General features: G+C 38.8%; 1 protein-coding gene across 4 annotated transcripts in view; it reads left to right on the top strand.

The window, feature by feature from the left end:
- Positions 1-2,966: 2,966 nt before the first annotated feature.
- The window catches only part of wt1a (WT1 transcription factor a), a 24,850-nt gene continuing 3,609 nt past the window's right edge, over positions 2,967-24,207 (top strand). Inside the window, exons 1-5 of one of the 4 annotated variants that reach the window (XM_028585549.1) lie at positions 2,967-3,934; positions 8,551-8,673; positions 10,597-10,699; positions 16,526-16,609; positions 22,021-22,120. In XM_028585549.1, coding sequence (XP_028441350.1) covers positions 3,469-3,934; positions 8,551-8,673; positions 10,597-10,699; positions 16,526-16,609; positions 22,021-22,120 — 876 coding nt within the window. In that variant the 5' untranslated portion in view covers positions 2,967-3,468. The remainder of the gene's footprint in view (positions 3,935-8,550; positions 8,674-10,596; positions 10,700-16,525; positions 16,610-22,020; positions 22,121-24,207) is intronic. The other 3 variants (XM_028585548.1, XM_028585551.1, XM_028585550.1) reach the window with 3 other exon arrangements.

Genomic DNA, 24,207 nt, shown 5'->3' with positions numbered 1-24,207 from the left:
GGATTTAAGCATTTACACTTTTTTCCATGCAAATTAAAAATGTGCATTAAAAATAGGTGAATGGAAATGCACTTTCAGACTGTATTGAAGTCAGTGGGCTATTCCTCCAAAGACTTTCTTTGGTAAATTTTTTCACATGAGTTTTGGGCCTCAAAAGCTAATTTCACTCCTAATGTTTGTAATTATTTTAAAAATGGTTATTTAGCAGGGAGATAAAAAGGCTAAAAGTGAAGTATGTTTGGGGATGTGATTGCTTTGATTGACTAGTTTCTCAGCCTATCACAGACAGTTGTTACAGTTGCTCCAACTCAGCTCCACTCAGGCAGCTCCTCCTCTGCCCACATTTGGATTTTCTGACTGTACCAAGTGACAAAGATGCTAGAGAGCAGTAAACCAAAATCTTAGCTTCAATATGCCCCTTGAAAACAGAAATGTATTACCTCTTTGTTTTTCAATCTGAGGAGCTGACTCTCCTCAAGTTAACTACAGACTGCTGTGTCACAGTAACCTTCATTAAAAAACAAAAACAAATCTTAGCTTATCAGGCTTGTCAATTATACTCAAAACATTTCAAAATGTACACACACCAGTCCATCAGGCAGGCTGGTAATCTGCTCAAGTTCTTATTCATTTGGACATTATTTGTCTGGGAAAATAGATTTTAATTTATATTAATATGATGTGAATGAGCCAAGCCAAAGGGCTATTTTTCATGATGTCCCTGAGCAGGTTGCTGTTAAAACATCATTTATAATTATTGTATACAAAGAATTACAGGAAGAATAACAAGAACAGGAAGAATGTGGTGACTCATTAGTGTGATACTTGAAATGGGAATGAAATGAGAAATTACTTTTCAGTTACTTTTGGACATAAGAAAAAAACTAATAAAGGCATTGTGAATTTGCAGGAAAAATCAATTTAGGAAGTGTTGTATTTTGTTAGTGAGCTTTTCTGTTACAGTGTGAAGATGCTTCATCAGTTGTCCTCCTCTCTCATATTCTCCCCCTCTGTGCCTTTAGGCCATCTTAAATTATGGCAGCAGGGTCATAGACAGGTCTGCAGCCTGTTTCTTGTGGGTCAGCTGTTACATGATACAAGTACAGCAAGCAATGGTTAAGGAAAAAGGCAGTGCCTTAGACAAGACGGTAGAAAAGAAGAGTTGCTCAGTTGCTCTCTTTAATGACTGAACGTGACAGGTTGAAAAAGCAAAACAGACAGAAGTAAAATTGTATTATTATTGTTACTGATGTATTTACAGTAGGCCTAACGACAGAATTAAATAATGGTCAGTCACAGGCTACTATTATTTAAAAATGACTAAATTAGTTTGAAAATGAGCTTATGCAGCCACATTAATGAAGCTGACTTTTGGTCGTTATTTGCGCAAGATAGCTATAGTTTGGGCGCATAAATAGAAGGTAATTTATTGTTTCTTTTATTTTTTTCAGTTATTCAGCAACATCCACAGCTTGCGCACCTGAATTAATTAATTACAGTGTGTTATTATCGGTGGCTGTTATTTTTTAAGTAAAAGTCAGTTAAAGTCTGTCTGTAGGCTATTGGAGCGCTTCAACATGGTATATGGTATTTGCATTAAATGAGCCATAATGTTCCTGGCAGCCGCACGACCAACACGCACACGCACACACGCGCGCGCGCGAACACACACACACACACACACACACACACACACACACACACACACACACACACACACACACACACACACACACACACTTATCATCGCAAGTAACAATAAATAATGAATAGAGAACAGAGTGACAGCACGGGATTAAGGGGGCAACCGGCCGTTTCAAGAAGGTTTGCAGCTGTAAATAGGTTAATAATAATAATAATAATAATAATAATAATAATAATAATAATAATAATAATATTATTATTATTATTATTATTATTATTATTATTATTATTATTAGTAGTAGTAGTAGTAGTAGTAGTAGTAGTATTACAACGTATCGTTATTTCTTTAGTTTATAATAGTGTGTAAATAAATAAATGTATTATTTTTTACTGCGCGGGAGTGAACATAGGGCTATTTATTAAACACCAAATTATGTCGTTTACTTCAAAAATATGTCTTGGATTTTTACGGTAGTTTTCCGGCCACAATAAATAATATTTGTGAAGGAATAACGTTCCATGGTCACTGGCCTTTTGTAAAGGCAGATTAGATACCTCTACTATTGGCTACATTTTAGTCAGAAAAATTAAAACGTGTAACGTTAAAAAAAAAAAAAAAAAAAAAACGAATAAGAACCGTAGGCCTCAAAGCCTAAATCCGTAAGATTCATCGTCACGCGTCTGCGACCGAGAATTCATCTGCCAACAACTTAAATTAGACCGTTATCCTCTTTGTTCTAATATATATATACATATACATATATAATTATACAATCTAACCCGGGGAACAAGTTTAAGTAGTCGGAACGAACTACAGCAATTTTCAGAAGGAGTCTAGGTAGGCTATTTCATTTGACTTCTCTTTACTGTAATACTATATTCCTGCGCGGGCCGGGCCTCTTCTCACCTCTATTTGTGTCCAGGTGAATTTTACAGTTTAAATAGGTTATCACAGGGTGGTATCGAGACTGTCGGATTTTTTCGATTACAAATGTCTAAAAATGGCTTACTGTATGTGATAGGCCTAGTTCTTGATTAAAAAATAATGTGTAAAAAGTCCAGCCTCTCATGAATAAAGTAGATGTATAGCTCTCTACCTTTTGAAACAAAGTTCATGGGATATTTTTGGAGAAAATAATTCATGATGATGAGTTTTTTCTACACTACCCAAAATATAAGAAAGGATTTTTATTTTTGGAGTCACTGTGTGTGTGTGTGTGTGTGTGTGTGTGTGTATGCATACAGAAAATGAATGAAGTCAGAGGGCTTCTGTCCCTCATCACCTCCTGACTCCACCTCCCTCCTCAGACACACACACAGGCTGAGAGTGTGGAGGGAAAAGAGGGCTACTCCTCCTCACGCCTCCACTCCTCTTTCTCCATTCACTTTGAAAGCTCTGAGCAGAAGCCTCTCTCCTCCTTGAATGGACTCCATCTCTCCGAGCTGAACAATCTTTTACGGCTGCTGCGGGGGGAGAGCTGATCATCGTGTTTCATTTCTCTTCATTTCTCCTCCACTTGCTGCTGTTGCTGAGAAAAGTTGACTGCTTTGACTTTTCTGTCGGACTGAAGGAGTTACCAGATCAGCCGTGTGGTGCTGTTAACAATTGATGCACAAAAACTGAACCACAGAAGAATTGAAAGAGAAGAACCAGTTCTTACAGTGAGAGAAAGACAGACTTTCAAGGATTAAGAGGGTGGTGGCTGATTTGGGTTTGGGTCAGTGAGACACACAGGCAGGGAGGCAGACAGGTAGAAGCTACAGGGAGACCGATCAAATTTAAAAATAGCATACCTTTGTCCTAGTTTTGTCCCCTGGACCACAATGGGTTCAGACGTACGTGACCTGAACTCCTTGCTGCCCCCACTCTCTGCGGGCCCCAGCCCCGGCTGCCCTGCCCTGCCCGTCAGTACGGCCCCTCAGTGGGCTCCCGTCTTGGACTTTCACACCACTCCCTCGCCTTACTCCACCCTGGCCGCCCCCCACACCTCCCTGGGGCCACACTCCTTCATCAAGCAGGAGCCCAGCTGGGGGGCCACCGGCGACCCCCACCACCACGACACAGACCCCCACTGCGGCCTCAGTGCCTTCACCGTCCACTTCTCGGGGCAGTTTACTGGGACCGGGGCCTGCCGGTACGGGGCATTCGGGGCACCCCCACCACCACCATCCAGTCAACCGCCGTCTGTGGCCGCCCCACACCACCACCAGCCCCCCAGCCGGATGTTCAGCAACACACCGTACCTGACCAACTGTATGGACACACAGCAGGCAGCCCGCAACCAGACAGGTAGGGCTGGAGGAGCAGGGCGGTGTGTGTGTGTGTGTGTGTGTGTGTGTGTGTGTGTGTGTGTGTGTGTGTGTGTGTGTGTGTGTGTGTGTGTGTGTGTCTGTGAGTGTCATTTGCACTGTTTCTTCCCTTAGTTCTTCTCCACACATCATTTCTTTGCTGAAAGCTTCACTTTGTGTTGATAACAAAGTTCACTTTTCCATAACTTGCACAGATTAAATGTAGAGGCAGGATGTGCCACTCCTTAATTTAACTGAGTTTAATCTATCAGTAAGTGGCAGTGCGGAGATGCAGTATGTCCCCCATGTTTTGATTTGCAGAAGTCTACCAACCTGATGTAAATCTGAAACATGATAATTCAGATCACATTAGCCACATATAGATCTGTCAGTATTACACATGTATAAGCTATACATGAAACATTATTATTTGACATTGCCTTCACTGTTTGGAGGCCTTAGTTCACCATCATTTTGCGTCTCTGAATGTGTAATAAACAAGGAGACTATTAAAACTCATACAGGTTGTTATTCAACCACATTAAACTAGCAGAGAGACCATTGCATACCTATGTAGAGAGGTGATCCAGCTTAGACACTCTCAGAAAATTGATGGTTCTTGCTTCACTTAAAAAGAAATCAGTTTGGTATTCATTAATTTAACGTTTAAGCCAAAGACAGCCATGCTTGTAGTGTAGTGATGCGTGTGTAAATGGACCATTAAAAAGCAAGATCACAGTAGCGAGATATATAAAAAAAAAAACATAAACATTTGAAGTCATATTCACAAATTAGTTTGGACCCTAAACTGACTCACTTTGACTTAAAGTCACTGTGATGCTCCATGAGGTGTACAACTCTACTTTTATCTTGCTATTTTTTCATAAATGAAAATGTAATACTTGACATATTCATGATTATTCTTTTCCATTCAAAAATGTAATTATTTTTCACGTTAATGTTTAATGTTTATGTTTATTTAATATTCCAACAAGAGTTTTGTCAAAATATGGATTTGTAATATTTGACGCTCGGTATCCCAGAAGTGCATACCCACATAGGTCCTAATAATTCCAGGCTCAGGACTTCAGCCTTTATGAAAGTCTTCTTTAATGATAGAGGAGGGAAAAGCAACTTTACAACGTGTCCAATTATTTTTTTTTAGATCAAGTATTGCCTGTGTTGAAGCTGCTGAACACTAAACTAAAATAGGCCCCATCTGATTAAAGGATTAATGCTTCTAACTACTTTAACACTAATGTGACAAAACAACAGTATCTAAAATGTGTCTGCTTATGAAATTCTAAAGTTTTCGGGAAATAAGTTTTCTCTTCTTTAATTATTTTTACTATGTCTTATAAAAAAAGAATAAGAAAGATACAGCTGTTGAGGCATTGCTGAGTTCACTTGTCATTTTGGCTATTGGAGTCTGGTATTTCACACAGTTTTTCCGCTTTTGTATACCACAGTATAGTGATTTTAGTCTAAAACCTTGAAAATGTTGGTGTTATCTGTTTTCTCCTACTGAACAGATGCAATTGGTTAAGACAAGTAGACACAAACATTTTGTGTTGGAGTGGAAATAACACATGAAATCACACAAAAATATTTAGCATTTATTTCTTCTCTTTTCTGTTGAAAGGAATTGAGTATATTTTAATTGAACCTTTCTTTGCTGTATCTAAATCATTATTAGTGTCTGCAGCATCACGTAATTGGATTTAATTTTTTTTTTTGCTTGAAAAGTATTTTTATGCTTTGCCAAAGAATATGTGATACAGAGTCAAGGAAAACATAGTGAGCAAAGGTGTCAAAGGTCAATAATGGGATTTTTCTAAACATATGATACGTACTTAATGCATGGGGTTTTGAATACCGATCTCATCTAATCCCTTGTCTTCTCCATGTAGGATAATAAATCTGTTAGTAGTTTCCACACAGATTAATTAGTAATAACATGCTTATCAAGCAGATAATTTAGGAATAACAATATAATCAAAGAGCCGAGCCGACCTCTAACCTATTTTATCTGCTCCCCGCTGTGGCTGGACGAGCACAGACAAACAAACTAACAGCAGGACTCGGGTCACACAGCAGAGCTGATAGCAGAGCAGGGTCACACAGACTACCACTGTAAACGCCTTCATTTTTACATCAGAGCAGAGCATTTATTGTGCTTGAACTTTCCAAAACGTTTGCGCGTTCTTTTATCACTTAACTGTAACAAGACATGATAACCTGCTAACATCAGTAGTGCTCATGGGAATTACTGGAATTGTTGGGTCTTTGTAAATTATAGAGTGTGGTCTAGACCTGCTCTATCTGTAAAGTGTCTTGAGGTAACTCTTGTTATGATTTGATACTATAGATAAAATAGAATTGAATAGAATTGAATAGAATTGAATAGAATTGAATAGAATTGAAAGATAATGCTTGAAATAGACCTAAAAACAAAATCATCTTGTCTTTGACGCTGTGAAAGACTAAAGTGTATGAAAAGTATAGGGCTTGGATGAAAGCCTTTGTACCGATTCAGTTCTTTCACGATACATGGGTGCCGATTCAATTTGTATTGCAATTTGTATTGCAATTTTCATTTATTGCGATTCTAGAAGTGTTGAGTATTGCAATTTTCCTTCTTTAACAAAAAACAAAAGTTGAATAATACACTTCTAGCGACAATATATCATGATATATTATTTTTTGTTTTCTAAAAATAATGACCATGTCAGTCAGTCTGACTTTTATTTAATTTGTAAAGAAGTACATCACATGGATTTTCTGCATTTTGTGCTGTTTTTTTTTTGCTGGAAAAAACTGCGTACTGGAATCAGAAAATATTTAGGTCAATCACTGGTAAAATAAATAAATAAATGGGGCAACCTTTAGCTCAGTATATGTAGCTGAGTCCTGAAAATAAAATAAATATGAGGGATTCCACAATTTAAAGTTGGGGATTTTCACAAAATTGAAAAGTTTTAAAAATGGAATTTCAGTGTGTGAACAAAGAGTCTTGGGGTATTTCCAGACTTTGGGATTTCCAGTTTGAATACAAATTGACCTCATTGCTTGTCACATCAATGCTGGGCTACAAGGCAACAAAAGTATTACCCTACACCCACCCACCCACCCACCCACACACACACACACACACACACACACACACACACACACACACACCCACACCCACACCCACACCCACACACACACACGCGCGCACGCATGTGCGCGCACACACACACACACACACACACACACACACACACACACACACACACACACACACACACACACACACACACACACACACAGAAAAAGGAGTCAGACAGGGGTGAGTGGAAGATAAATGGAGATGTTTAATGAGTTTTTTCTTTTCTCCCTCCCTGTCTCCTCTCACCCAATGATCCACTGAGGAAAGTGAGTGAAAGTGCTGCATTTTAATTAATGAAACATGTAAAAGTGAGAGAGAGGTGTGTGTGTGTGTGTGAGGGAGGGGGGGGGGGGGGGGGGGGGGGTGGGGGGAGATTAATGGGAGTGTGTTGTGCCCTTTAGGTCAGTCTAAGTCATGAGTCATGTCTGGTCTGGGATGTCAGGCATAGATCTAGTCTCCTCCAAACAACAGTTTTTGAACATGTGTGTGTATGTGTATGTGTGTGTGTGTGTGTAGATACCGTTCGGTCCATATTTATGAGCCCTCGAATCATATTGTTTAATAAAACCAAATTAAAGAAATATTATTTTTCACCTAAGAAGAGACTGATGTCAGTATTTAAATAGGTTATCCGGTGTTTACACTTTCAAAGCAAAATATAGCCTAAAAGTATAAGTGTGTAAAACTGTACAACGTTGCTCAGAAGTTACATAACACCAGGAGCAAAGACAACATACATTTAATATTTGGTTGCAAAACTATTCACCAAAGAAATTAATGGGGGAAAGAAATAAACTGTTTTTAAATACTGTCAGAAAAATAAGATCCTTTATTCATATGATTGAATGAATCTTTCTAAATTGCTCCAAAATGTTTATGGAAACAATTTCCATTTTGTTTGACGAAAGTCCGAAATCATCAATAAGGATTTACTCCACAACCTGTAACTGTCAAAGGATTTTGTTTAGGTCTAAATTGATGCCAATTCCTCAGAGTTTCTGTGGAGGTGCACCAAACTGTATTATGACTTTTTGATCTGATCAAAATCTCACTTCTTCTTCTCTGCTCAGCAGCACTTACTTTACTGTAAATATAAACTTATAATTTTTTTGAATAATGTTTTTGTAGTAACTTGACTATTAAACATGTGTTCTCGTAAGCAGAAAACAAAATTTAAAGCAAGTAATTATATTTATTGTTTATTGTTTACAAGATTATAGACACAAATTCCATTTTTATTCATCTTGAACTATTTTAATGGTTGTGTTAATTGGTAATACCAGCTTTCAAATTAGGGGGAACAAATTAACCAAAACACCAGCCTCATGTCATTGTAGTTGATGAGAGAAAATGACAAAAGTATTGTTGTGTTCAGGATGTGTGGATTTAATTTAAAAGTTACCTTCCTACGCACTTGAATATGCCGTGACTCTTTGTATTTACTGCTTTGTGTTTCTGCGTCGCAGGTTACGGCACAGTTGCATTCGATGGAGCCGGTAATTACGGTCACACTCCTACACACCACAGCTCGCAGTTCTCCAACCATTCCTTCAAACATGAAGACGCTTTAAGTCAGCAAAGCACTATGGGTAAGTGTGTTTATGTGTTTGAGCACAGAACTTGTTGTGAGTTTCATTTTAGATACAACTTTTTACTCCTCTGCCCTACAAAGGCATGCTACAGGAGCAGTGAGTTTTAAAATGTCAAGCTGTCCACCAAACTGGGAAACCAATGAAAAGGTTGTAATTACTTAATTTTATCCGTTTTAGTTAGGGTAATTACTATATTCTACCCAAATAAATAATTCCCTTAGAACCTACATACAAACACAGTATCTACCAACAATTGGGATATTTTTTTTCAACTTTCTTGGTCATTTGACCCAACTTATTTACTGTAAGGAAACTAACTTTTCTGTCCTATTAAAAGTCAATATATTGAATAAATTTCAATAAATAAATTTATGTGATTTTAAATTAAGTTTAACTGCACAACTGCATGTGAATTCCACTAGAATGCTGATATGGTTCTTGCTACTCTGCTAAGATAGTTAGCTTTTGGGTAACGGTTTACTTATCTACATAAGAGTGGCATGACACTGTCATGAACATATGAACCCTAACCCTAACCCTAACCATAACCATAATTTGTCATGACAAAAACAAAATGACACTTAGTAAAAGTGTTATGTCATAAATGTTTATGACTTAATTATAATGTTTATGACACGTTCATGACAGTGTCATGTCACTCTTATGTAGATACCTTCAAGTAAATTGTAACTTCTTTTGATGTCAGTTCATTGAAATGATCATTTGTCAATTACAGATCATTTCTTGGGGGAAATAAACTAGTAATGATAAGCTTTTAGCTTGTGATTTTCTCACCAGCTAACTTTCACTTTGCTCTCTTTCTTTCTGCAGTTAAGTGTGAAGGCAGAAGTTAGCGTGTGTGTGTTTTGTAGTACTATGGTATAATCATTTTGAAATGGTAACACATCTCAGAAAGTCAGGTCCATTTTAATTAAATACAGTATGTTTTAGCCTTTGTAAGGCAGTTTGGTTGCGTTACAAGTTGCTTAATCTTCTCTCCCGAATCCAAACATACATTAAAAGTGGGCCTAAATGTAACACATTACTTTATACAAATGTCTGACAAAAGGTCCTGAATGTACCAGCCTCTAACTTCTCCTACATAGATCTGGACCCAAAGACTGTGACCCATTTCAGAGTAATCTGAGTATTTATTATCCTTCAAGTCACTTTTCTTTTAAAAAAAAACAGCAATGACCCAACAATTCAGTCTCATTCAATTAGATCAAAAATAGACCTTTATTTAAAGCCATTGTATGAGTTCACAGCTGTGTCTGTAGGGCAGCTCCCTGGCCCTCACCTGGGGAGTGTCTTGTCCCTTATTTTGACGTCTTCCCAGTGACCTCGCCTGTCGGAGGTATAAATCAGCCACATCCTGACTCACAAACTCCCTCGTCTCCTCCTCTCATCCCCTCTTTCATCCACTCACCTTTGCCTTTAATCCCTCCTCTGCACATGTAATTGGTAAATATTTAAATGTGTGTCTTTTCGAAGCCGCCGCTGTAAATTTCTTCCGATTTCTACGGCATAAGATAACTGGGAGAATTGGAGCTGAGAGGGATTTCGGAATGTGGAGAAATGTCGAGGGAGCCATTCACTACACTGCTGGGAAAGCACAGAGAGAGAATCATGAAGCGAACGGTCTTTATTTGTAGAAGAAACTGCCGAAAAATGGAAAAAATAAGAGAGGGCAAGAGAGGGCAGAGTTTAAAAGGAGATGAGAAATGGAGGAAGTTTAAACACAACATCTCCTCTGAGTGAGTCATTGATGCGTTTACCGTCATCTTCAGCCTTTATGGATGAATAAAGGGGTTCAAATGCATTTGCACATATTATATATTATGTGTGTGTGTGTGTGTGTGTGTGTGTGTGTGTGTGTGTGTGTGTGTGTGTGTGTGTGTGTGTGTCCATGCACTACAGCTGAGCAGCAGTATCCTGTACCTCCTCCTGTTTATGGATGTCACACACCTTCAGACAGCTGTACAGGCAGCCAGGCTCTACTGCTGAGGAACCCTTACAACAGGTAAAACACACACACACACACACACACACACACACACACACACACACACACACACACACACACACACACACACACACACACACACACACACACACACACACACACACACACACACACACACACACACACACACACACACACACACTCCTTGTAATGCATACTGTAGCACACATGCTCTCTTTGAAATCTATTTTTATAATAAACAAACATTAACAATTACAGTACAGCTGGAAATGTTTCAGAAACCATTGTTGATTGTAGTTCAGTGAAAGGTAGCAGGATGCAGTTGTGAACAGGATGTTCACCTTCAGGACAGGTCTGTCTGACATTCCTTTCTCTTTTTCTTCTTCCTCTGGGTGCTTTTCAACTGTTTCACTTGCTTTTATGCTAACTCTGCCATGCGAAGTGGGTGTTGTTTACATGCAGATGAGAAGCCTATTAATCCACAGATACCTACGAAAGTCACGGTGCCACTGAAAGAAGCAAACTAACAGTATCTGGAAGTTCTGAAGGAAAGTGGGTTGATTTACTGATTGGAAAATATAAAAAAATAAAATAAAATCATAAATCAAGTTATTCTGCTTGCCATTGACAGTATAGTAGAAGTATGCAGGCTAATCATCATTATTTTACTCTTTTCAATCAACACTGGTCTTTTATTTGACATGTGCGCTGATGTTTTCTCCCAGCACAAATTGGGCTAGCAAAAATGTGCCTTTTAAAAGTTTTGAGTTTTTTAGTGATGTTTTTTTCATACAGATACTCTGGCTTTAAGATCAGTATTTATTTTCAGCGACATTTAATCCAGGTTTTACCCAACATTACCCTACTATAGCTTTTAGTGAATAACAGAAGTGCTGTTATTTAACCCATACAATTTATAACACTATAGGCCAGATAATCTTTGTAGGGAGACCTGTAGTGTGCCACCAGAGCATTTACAATATGATGTGAATGAATTCAGATTGATACAGCTCTAAAAACCTCAAACCATTTCTAGTCTGATAAAGAATCAAGTTTTTCAAGCTGGTTTTCTAATTATGTTTTAAATATTCATTTTAATTTAACAGGGAAAAACAAAGTAAATGAGAAGAAAGTAGAGTAAAAGCCTGCTGTTGAGTCACATTAAGCCGTTTTTGCAAGTATAAATATCTATATCTCCATATCCAGTGTCGGCTCACATATACAATGTAGTACTACCTGTACATGCCTTTCAGAAGTGTGTGTGTGTGTGTGTGTGTGTGTGTGTGTGTGTGTGTGTGTGTGTGTGTGTGTGTGTGTGTGTTAGTGTGTGCGTGCTAAGCAGATATCTGTTCTGTTTATGAAAAAGAAAACCCCTCTCCTTTTGGGACTATCTGTGTCTATTTCCACCCCATATTGTCTGTCTCGTTCTCTGTATCTCTCACACAAACACTTACACACAAAGACATACACAGACACACAGACACACAGACACACACACACACACACACACACACACACACACACACACACACACACACACACACACACACACACACACATGTGGCTGTGAAGACTCATGAGTCGAGCCAGTTGTCTAATCTAGCAGACTGGTACCAACAGGACTGTATTTACTCTGCAGGCCATCAGCTTGGCCCGTTGGAACAACATGAAATGAAAACGGGCTGACGTCTTATTAATCCACACACACACACACATACAAACACACACACACACACACACACACACACACACACACACACACACAGGCTAACACCCTACACTACTACACTACGACAACTGCAACAGTTTGTAGCAAGCAAATACATATACGTGTGAAAAAGACTTAAAAGTATTAGTTTGCTCAAATCACAAAAACCCTTTGGTGTACCTAGTCATGCTAATAGTTTTGGTTGTATTTATACAGGTTTTGAGAAATCTGTATCTGAGATTTCTGTCTACAACACAGTACAATGGAGGTAAATTGAATACTGTGTTTCCTCTGTCCCCCATTATCCTGAAACAGTTTTCATTGGAACTACTGTATTCTATAGAAGAGGTTTCATATGAAAACTAATCAAAATAATTATCCAGAATAATGGGGGCATTGTTTTTGAGATATGAGAGATAGGACCTATGTTGCTTTTGGTGTTTGCAATGTATTTTTTAGCTATGCTAGCGGCATGGCTGTAGGGATGAAAATGTCTCTCTATTGGCCAGTTCATTTGGTTCAGACTGATTTCCGTAAGACCTTGTGCAGATATTCGTGGTTCCCAGACGATAAATCCTAATGACTTTGATGAACCTTTTCATTTAGCGCCACCATGAGGTTGGCATTTGTGGTTTTGAGCAGAGGTGTAGTGGTAAAAAAAGAGGTGGGTAAACTATAACTTCTGTGATCAGGTGGACCACGACGTGGTCACCCGGTAAGGTGGGCCACTGCCTACCGGTGTATGTGTATCCTGATGACATCGCTTGAGGCTATCATTTGATGATACTACCAAGGGTATCACTGGTTGTTCCCTCATAGGTCACACAATCACTATTCAATTCATACATTAATCTAAGCTCTTGTTAAAGAGACTCAAGAAGGAATAATATGGTTGAAATCTATAAAGTTTACTAAATGACAAAACAGAGAGAACAAAAATATTTAAGAGAGATATAGAGGGAGGCTCATACAGTATTCAGGGCTTCCAATGCATAATACGTAATGATTATGGGTTTAGGGATTTGGGATTATTTTCATAGTTGATAAATCTGGTATTTTCTCAATTAATCGATTAGTTGTTTGGTCTATATGTCAGAAAAATGTGGAAAATATGGATCAGTGTTTCCCAAAAGTCCAGGATGACATCCCTAAAATGTCTCATTTTGTCCACAACTCAAAGATATTCAGTCACAGAGAGAAGACACTAGAACATATTCACGTTTAACAAGCTGACATCAGAGAATTTTTTACTTTTGTCTTAAAAATGAGAATAATTGATTATCAAAATAGTTGTTGATTACAGTTTTTAACAATTGCTAATGTAGCAGGTGCAGATTGACGACAGAAGGATGAATCTGGTGCCACAAATTTTAATTTAAATATAACTCAGTTTCTGTAATTAACAGAAGAAAGACAATTTAAGTTGCACTGTACTTTCCACAAGCGTAATGGCTGCCGACATTAACAGACGCTTTTGCAAAACCTGTTACTTGTAACATGGGCTAATGGGAAAAGGTAGAGGTGACTTGTTGAGTCAGTGGCATGAATCTACGTGAACCAAATGTACCTCAAAAACATGAAGTTTAGTACGGTTTTCCGAGCTCACCCACTTTGGGCTTGTAGCCGAGGCCGTTTGCTGGCATCAGGAGGAGGGCTGTTGTCTTGACGGTGCTTAAACAATTGCTGGATATCCATATTTACAATTCATTCATCATTACATGAGACATGTAGACTAGTTTGGACTAGTGACCATAGCTAGTGACTGATGAATCTGTCATAGACAGTATATAATGGACCAATAGACCCCGTTGGCTATTATAAGCACTTTTCCGGTGATCTCTTGCTTTACTGCGCAGCCTCCAACTGACAGAGACTGTCATTATAAATGATGTCACATGTAAATGTGATGTGAGCAACGTGTCTGAAAGTTGTAAGTCTTCTGGAAGCTGTGACAAGAGAAATCTCAATCATTTCCAATCTTACAGAGACGGAGAGCGTAGGTATATGTAAGGAGATAACAAAAGCACATGCTAATTATTGCTAACTAACATGCTAGTTAACATTAGTAATTAAACCTAAACAGCTAATGTAAGTCGAAACTGCCTGCGAGCTTCTCCTGTACTATACGGTAATTCCTCTACTGTGCGACAGTAAGTCACTTGGTTATGACACAATCGTTAGCTTATTTTTACAAAAATGTCTGCTACGGAGCCATAACGTGAGATACAAGGTAATGGAGCCTTTTATACATTATCGTGTTTCTTTAGAAATAAACAATGGACAAATAGAGTCTTTAAACGCTTCAGATGTAAAGTTATTCGCAGTCAAGTGACGTAAAAAAAAAAATGCCGGTCAGTGTAATGCTAACAAGAGGTGATCGCTTTGTAGCAACAAAATGGTGCCATCGGACGTTCGCGTTCTGAAGCGAAGCTTACCCCCTTGGATGCAGTCTGCTGCTTCCTGCTGGATACGCTGGAGATGCTTGATGGTGGTATAAGCCCCCAACATTGACTTGAAGGCAGTGCTGCGACCATTGAATTCATGACTTCAAGGCACCTAACATTGCCTAATCCTAGTGACTTCCAGGCATACCTGCCTGGAAGTCAACGTTGGGGGCTTAAATCACCAAACACCGCAAGAGATTGGTCAACACAGACAGTAATGCAGCGCAATATGAAAGACTTTGTCTTAGGTTTAACAACCTATGAAACTAATAATGAACAATATGAAACTAAAACAACATAATAATAATATTTAAGCTTACTTAATTTAAAATGGCTTAGGAACTATTAGCAATTTAGAGTTGGATGAACTCAATTTAGAGGTGGATGAACGCTATTTAGAGGTGGATAAACGCTATTTCCGAATTTTGGGAGGTGCGTAAACAGCGTTTACGTGCGTTTAACCTCCACTACATCCCTGGTTTTGAGTAAAATGTTTTGACAACTAGATAGCTCACTATGACATTGAGACATTCATGTTGCCCTCAGTATACATTCTAATACCTTTGATTATCTGTATCCTTTCTACTAGCACCATCATCAGGTCAAAATGTTTATGTGTCCAATACAATACTGACCAAATACCTGCCAAAATAAAGACACCCCCATCCATCTCATCTGTACTTTCTAATAATTTGTAATTTTAAATTAGCAAATATTAGCATGACAATCAAAGATGGTAAACATTATACCTGCTAAACATGAGCATATTAGAATTGTACTGGGTGGAGACATTCTTTTCAAAGGATGATACCAGAAAAGTTAAGGTCTTTCTATTTGTTTTGTAATTTGGTGAATTGACCTTTTAAAGTGCTGTTCCTACAGTGCACTTCTCACTTGCTGCAGACCCAAGGCAATATCTGTTTTTCTTTGGATTGTCAGTTGATGTTTCCAATAGTTGCACTCTTTTTTGTTCATTCCTAAAGGTATATTACCAGTTTACTCTTGTGGTTTCCTTTTTTTTTTTTTTTTTTTTTTTACAAATTAATTCTACAAAAGAGAGCTTTCAATGAATTCATGTAGGCTGAATCGGTGATGGGCTCCATCAGTCAGCGATATAGAAGAAAAGCAGACACTTATTTATTTGAAAATGTCATGGATCATTAAAATCTTGTGCTCAGCCTCGATTCCAACAATACTTCAGCAGAAATACCATGTGTGCTCTGCTGGCTATGTGCCCTGCTGTACTGTAAAATAATAACTGCGTAATGAGAAGGGTACCAGGCACCACATCTACCCCGTCCAGACTGCTGTGAGTCTGCAGGTGGTGTGATAAAGGGGCTGTGGTGTTAGGGGGTGAGAGCTATAAATCCAGTGTGTGTGTGTGTGTGTGTGTGTGTGTGTGTTTGTGGCAGTGTGTTTAATCACATGGCAGGTCTGAATGATTGTGGAATCTGCTGTGTTTAATGAAAAGTGGCTATTGTGAAAAAATTTTGCTTTCTTGGTGTCAGTCTGAGGCCCATTTTTTAAATTGTGCGTGTGTGTGTGTGTGTGTGTGTGTGTGTCAGTGTGTGTGGCATTTTTCATTAGAGTGCTTCTATTGAGGACAACAAAAGGCAACACAGCCACAAATGGATACACACACTCAACCCTGCTAAATGACAGTCCAATGCACAGCTCATGAGCTTTTCTTCTACGTTTGTCCCTCCACAGCGGAGAAAATTTATATCAAATGACCTCTCAGTTGGAGTGTGTGGCATGGAACCCTGTCAATACACTGGCGTCCACGATAAAGAGGTAGGAACATTGCTCTCTTTAAATAGAAGCAGTCGTGAAGTTTATGTTAAATAAGACAGTGGGAAACATGAAGACTAGGATAGATACAAGTGAGACTGAACAGGTTAAATGTTTTGGACCAGCAATGGCAGCATCAGTTCATCTATTAGTTTGGTACATGAGATCATTCAGCACATATTAAAACCATGTTTTTTGTTGAATTTAGATAACCTGGTTTTGTGGAAATAATCCTACTAAATACCCCTGGCTTGTTCAACAGATGAGTGAAAAAAGACAATAAAGAAACAATAAAGAACTTAAAGGTATAATATGCAGTATTTTACTAAAAGACAATGTATAGACTAATACAAAATCAATACAAAAGTTCCTCTCAATCATCAGTTATGACCCACTAAAAGTGTGTGGTGGTGTCTGTATTACAGAGACCCTGCCCTCTGCCTGTATTTTCTCTTTTTTTCTTATTTTGCTGTGTGCGGGGCATTCATGGGCAACAGCAAAGAGCCTTTCAGCCCCACGAGGATGTGTAACCCCCTAGCCAATACCAGCGTGCTTTCATTTCCAGATACCGCCACTTTGTCACGCCCTTGAAGCGCCTCATTCCAACGCACAAGTTTAACCGACACACACACCACACACACACACACACACACACACACACACACACACACACACACACACACACACACACACACACACACAGGATGAAGCTCTGTAAAATCCAGAAATGTTGCACCTCTCCACAGAGGTGTTTGTGTGTTCATTTCTTCTTTAGAACAACATCGCTGTAAACAATCAGAAAATAACGTTTTATTTATCTGATTCACTGCTTTGTTTGGTGCTCCCTCTCTTCATTCACTCTCTAGTTCGCTCGACCTCCGCTGTGTTCTCTCTCTCTCGCTCATTGAGCTGGTGAGGAGGGGCCAACTGTGTATATACTTACTGTATAATATGTAAGACTTACTGCATATTATACCTTTAAAGCATAAGTTGTCTTTTTGAAAAACTGAGCAAAGTGCATAGTAGATGGTAAGGATGAAAAGGAGAATTTGTTTGATTAATTATGAATCTACATGATAAACAAGTCTAAAAGACCAAAGCCCTTCTTGCAATCCCTAGAGGCTTCAATGTTCATTATATCTCACAATACAAGTTAAAAGAGTACAGTGAGGTGAGTTAGTTATAAATATATCAACTTTTCTAAAAAGTTATTTCAATATTTCAACAATAAATTTGTGATTATATTGTGTTGTATTCATCTTAACCACTAGGCTAAACAGATGTCTTTCTACTGCCCCTAGATTTATGTAGATTTATGGTAAAAAAAAAAAAAAGAAGATTTTTAAAAAATCTTTTGCACTTACTTACATGTTGCACTTACATGTGGCTCTTTGTATTTTGGCTTATTTGAAGCGAATGTACTTGTACATGATTCTTGCTGTTCTGTGTTTGTCCCTTCATGGTTGAATGCATTTATTGGAAGTTGCTTTGGATAAAAACGTCAGCTAAATGAAATGTAATGTAATGCTACTAGGATACTTCAGCTAATTTGTTTTATTAAGGTAATCAGTCATGAACCAAGGTGCATCTTTTGGAGGAACATGCTTCCGATATGTAGAACTGACAGTGGTGCTTGACACAATATCACGTGGTTCCTTGGGCTGGTGTGTGGTTTGCAATACTCTGGACCAAAGTGTTGGATGTATTGACAGACAGATATTGGATTAAGTTAAAGCAGAAATTAGAAAACAAAAATTATCACTGTGGTATCAGCTTCCCCTGTTCACACAGAGTTAAAAACATTCAGTAGTATGCACTGTACTTTATGTCATTGTGACCTGCATAACTGTACGCCGGTCAGCATCTGTGTCGGCTCACAAATACCGCTCTACCCTCAGCCAACAGGCATTCATCATAGTTAACGGATGAATGTGTGTGTGTGTGTGTGTGTGTGTGTGTGTGTGTGTGTGTGTGTGTGTGTGTGTGTGTGTGTGTGTGTGTGTGTGTGTGTGTGTGTGTGTGCCTTATAGAGACATCCGCAAAGGGATGGTAGTGAGAGGGAATGTCTATGAGTATTTGGCAGGTGTTGCTGCATTGTGAAGAAGTAGTGTGAGTGTGCATATGTGTGTGCTTGTGTACAATTATCTGGGGTGGGGCTCATTATCAAATAGCAGAGGGCTGCTGATTATATTTAAATGTGTGACAGGAGAGACAAATGTCTTCTGGCCCACAGACCGTTGTGTTTCCTTTTTCAGAAAAGGTCTTAAGACAAAGTTGATACCATGGTGTTTCAGTGGCCTTGATCTGCTCTGACTGTGGTGGTGTTTCTCTCTGTGTCACTATTTGTACTCACTCTGTCAATGAGGGGGAGCAGGAGAAGGGAGGGGATGTGTGAGGGAGTAATCAGATGAGGGGGAAGAGAAAAAGGAGGGAGCTAGAAGAACACCGGGAGATAAAGAGCGACGGGGCGAGGAGCAGGAGATGAGGAAGAGGAAGTGTAGGGGAGTTCAGCTTAGAGAGGAAGAGCAGATAGGCCCGTTCCCAATGTTCATGCATCAACACTGAAACACTGAACCACACTTCACCTGCCAAAAGGTGTTTTAACATTGTTTGTTTTCAACAAGTACTTTTGTTCTTACTGACTTTGTCAAGTTATTTTTTTGCCATACCAATTTGTGAAGTTATACTGCTATGAATTGTGGGTAAGATACCTATTATATTATATTCTTTTTTGTTAGATTTATTAGTAGATTCCCTGGTATTATTTGTATTTACTGTGTTAGTTGTGTTGACCTTCCTGACCTTTCTTGTTGTGATGGTGTTGACATTGGGCATTCATGTTCATTTATAAATCTTGGCAGGTTATAAGTAATCTCATTGGTTCATAGCCATGACAAAATAATAATATACAATGGCTATGATGTCTAATTCCTTTTGCACAATAAGTCTGAGAAAAAAAACGAACTTATGTGCCACGAAGGGAAGCCGTTCATCCGCACACACACACACACACTGCCATGACGCAGAACTGGTTTAAAATCAGCCAAATGCCTTTAAAGGAACACGCCGACTTATTGGGACTTTAGCTTATTCACTGTAACCCCCAGAGTTAGATAAGTCGATACATACCCTTCTCATCTCCGTGCATGCTGTAATGCTGTCTGACGGCTCCACAACGAGGCATCAGGCCAGCACAGAACATGTAGGTGAATGGTTCCAGCAATCCTACTGCTCCGAATAAGTGACAAAATAACGCCAACATGTTCCTATTTACATGTTGTGATTTGTAGAGTCACAGCGTTTTCAAAAAACAACGTAACATGAGACACAGCCACCTTCTATCCCTAAACAAACCAGGAACTATATTCTTAGGCGGAAGAATGTAATACTTTGGCGGAGTGATATGCTTGCAGCAAGCCTGTCTGAGAATATAGTTCCCGGCTTGTTTACGGTTAGAAGATGGCTGTGTCTCATGTTACGTTGTTTTGTGTACACGCTGTGACTCTACAAATCACAACATGTAAATAGGAACATGTTGGCGTTATTTTGTCACTTTTGTCACAATTTGGAGCAGTAGGATTACTGGAACCATTCACCTGCAGGATCTGTGCCAGGCTAAGCTAATGCTGGAACCGTCAGGCATCGTTACAGCACGCAGGGAGATGAGAATGGTTTGTATGGACTTGTCTAACGCGTTTCAGACAAAGGATGAATACAGGTACTGTATTCAGACAGACAGTATGAGATCACCATGACATTTGGTTGAGTGTTTTTTGAACATTAAAGCATGTAAACGTGTTTTAGGTGAATCCCAAAATACAAGTATGAACCTGAAAATGAGCATAATATGGGACCTTTAACAAGATGAGGATTGATCCCTCAGATCCACCACCAGTTGCTATTTCAGTGGAAGGTCCATTTGTCCCAACCTGTACATTATCGCTACTTTATCACTATTACCAAAACGTATGAATCAATGAACATAAGAAAAGGAGCATTCAGTATGATTAACACCATGTCTACCGCTGACGTAGTCTCCTCCTGTCCTTGGAAATAGGCAGACAAAGAGCACCTTATAACCGCTTGGCCATATACTATACATTCCCACTGCAGCAGCACAGGATGCAAACTCCCATCCTCCTCGTTTGGTTAGACAGACTGAAATATAACACATTTCATAGACAAGAGCTTTCTGTTTCTCTGTGTGTTATCATAAGAAGATATGAGAGGCTACATTGGCAGCTGTGTCACACAGAGTGAAAATACTAAGCTGTTGCATCATACCCTACTGTAAGTGTTTCTGTAGTACAGGGGTCACCAACCTTTTCTAAACTGAGAGCTACTTCATGGATATTGAGTCATACGAAGGGCTACCAGTTTGATACACTCTTCTGAACTAACAAATGTGCTCAGTTTGCCTTTAGTTATATATGATTATTAATGATTAATGATGCTCATCTATCTGAAGACACTGATCTTGTTAATGATTTCTCACAATAATTATCAACAATGACTTAACAAGGTGGGAAACAGATAATATCAATATTAAATTTTCATTTTTAGAACAGGCCTGAGGGCTACTCATGTGGTCCTTGGGGGCTACCTGGTGCCCGCGGGCACCGTGTTGGTGACCCCTGCTGTAGTAGCTAATGATAAAATGATAAGTCTCTAATTGAGTCATTATCTGATCAACAGTTTATGTTAAAAACAAATTTTTGATAATATAACCATTTTTAAGTTTAGATTAATACTTTAATAGTCTCACATTGCCAGACCTATCTCCACAGCGCTGCGGAGTAAGGTCTGGCTCCTCCTATCCATTCATTTATTTATTTATATCTGTATTTATTTATTTATTCCTGTATTTATTTATATATTTATTTAATGATTTAATCTTTCCCAAAACAACAGCTTTGCAAGGCGAGGGACATCTGCCGATTATCCAGTAAATGAACTGTCTTCAATCCAGACTAATACTGTAAAGGTTCTATACAGTGTAAGACATATTTTATGTGACAATGTGAACAGGTTTGAATAATGATATTGTTTGCCAAATGTTTGGATTTATGGCATTAAATCATGTTCTTGCATCTTGTTATATGATGTTTCTCTGCTTTACATTCATCCTACTGTGTGTGGCAGCCGTCTGCTTGGAAACCTTTTTACCTGTGAGATTTTGTAATCGTTAGATTTAGTGGCACAGAATATTCGATTTTGATATTTTGGAGCAGAACCTTTTTGATTGAATAGTTGTCTACTCTTGGATAGCTAGATTTGTTGCTCAGCTGGCTTTGGACAGCTGTTCAAAACAGTGTGTAAAAGTGTTAAACTACAGTGTTGATTTTCTCACTTTTAGGTAAATTAAGTGTTTATTTTTCATTTTTCATCACTCCTCTCACTTTCTGTGTTGGCAGCCATGCAGCAGGCTATGACAGTGACCCCAGCACCCCCATGTTGTACAGCTGCAGCACACAGTACCGCATACACACACATGGAGTCTTCAGGGGAATACAGGTAGGACTCATACTACTGCTACTACATCGTCTCTGCATGTAACTTCTTTTTTTTATTTTTTATTGTCAAGAGGCAATCGTGAGGTCACAGAGACCTTCTGCCTGCCACCTTCTTCACTTACATGTTTAGTGCTTGTACTTTTACACACTCTGTAAAATGCATAAAAAGACATACTGAAAACTTACACTTTTGGAAGAAAAAAACGTATTTTTGAATGAATGGACTGAAGGAGATGAGTGGTGGAGAGCCTGATGCAATGACCAGGCTATGTGAAAAGATACTGATATGTAGCGTAGGAAAGATTTACACACACACACACACACACACACACACACACACACACACACACACACACACACACACACACACACACACACACACACACACACACACACACAAATGCCTACACATGCGCACACAAACACAAACACACACACACACACACACACACACACACACACACACACATGCACACATACTCAGAGATTTTTAAAGAACAGCTCTAAAGGCCAAGAGGAATCTTTTTCCACAAATCCATTAGCAGTGAAGAACACACACACACACACACACACACACACACACACACACACACACACACACACACACACACACACACACACACACACACACAGGGTAACACAGGTACAGATACAGTTTCCATACAAGGATCAGCATGTTAATAAATCATTAGATTTTAATTATTGTCTGTCAGCAGCTCCAAAGGACAGAGAGCAGAGATTCTCCAGACCTGCTATTAGTCCACAGCAGGACTTTTTGAGATCTTTCTTTCCTTTTGGGGCCTGTTTCATCATTCACCATGCTCCTTTTCTTCCTTGGCTCCTTTTTTTCTTCTGTTCATAGAAATGGATTGCGCAAAACACACATAGGAGATCTGGCTCAGTGCAAAGAATAAACAAGCTCTCACTTTCATGTCTTTTAAAGTATAATTTAAGAGCTGCTAAAACACGAGATAACAGATCGAGTAAGTGATGCTTTGCTCTGTAATTTTTATTACATGGATTACACTAATTCTCAGTCACTGCCAAAGGAAATACAGAAGACAGCCATGGAATTTCATTCTTCATTACTGTAATATTGGTATATGACCAGCGAAAAATATTACACAGCTAGCTTGTTGAAAACTGAATCCTATGATCAAGAATTACGTAACAAATGACTGAATCACAGCTAATTCTATCACTCTGCTGTCGGGAGCTCAATCAGTCAGCTGGATGTTACTTTTAATTACCTTCCAAAGTGTGCAATAATAAACAATTATGAAATAGATAATCCCATGAATTAATTTACACAATATATACACTACTGATCAAAAGTTTTAGAACACCCCAATTATTCCAGGTTTTTATTGAAATTCATGCAGTTCAATGTCTTATTGTACTCTGAAATGAAAGAATAGAACAAATGAACAATTTAAGTTAAAAAAGAGATCATGGAATCAATTTATAAATCAAAATTTATTCAACATTTTTGACTCATCAAAGTAGCCCCCTTTAGCAGATATAACAGCTGAACACACTCGTGGCATTCTTTCTACAATGGAAATCAAATATTCTTCAGAAAGTTCTTCCCAACTCTGCTGCAGAAGTTCCCATAAATGGCACTTGTAACCAGCTCAATGGGGTTTAAGTATGGTGACTGTGCTGTCCACTCCATGTTTTTAAGCTTACCATCTTGTTCTTTTTTGCTAAGGTAGTTCTGGCATAGCTTGGACTTATGTTTTGGGTCATTATCTTGCTGTAGGATGAATCCCTGACCAACTAGGCGAATATCAAAAGGTACTGCATGGCGCTGCAAAATGTTGCGGTAGCTGTTTTGGTTCAGGGTGCCTTTCACTCTGTACAAATCACCGCAAAACAGCCCCAGACTATCATGCTTCCTCCTCCATGTTTGACAGTTGATGTCACATACTGAGGAACCATCCTTTTGCCTACTCGACGGCGTACAAAAAACCTGCGTGATGAACCTAAGATTTCAAATTTTTATTCATCAGTCCATAGCACCTTCTTCCAGTCTTCAGTAGTCCATTGGCAGTGTTTCTTGGCCCAAGGCAAGCCTCTTTTTCTTAT

The sequence above is a fragment of the Perca flavescens genome, chromosome 8 (assembly GCF_004354835.1).
Source record: "Perca flavescens isolate YP-PL-M2 chromosome 8, PFLA_1.0, whole genome shotgun sequence".
NCBI lineage: Eukaryota > Metazoa > Chordata > Actinopteri > Perciformes > Percidae > Perca > Perca flavescens.
The sequence above is the reverse complement of the archived record's forward strand: the minus strand, read 5'-3'. Positions and strand labels throughout refer to the sequence as shown.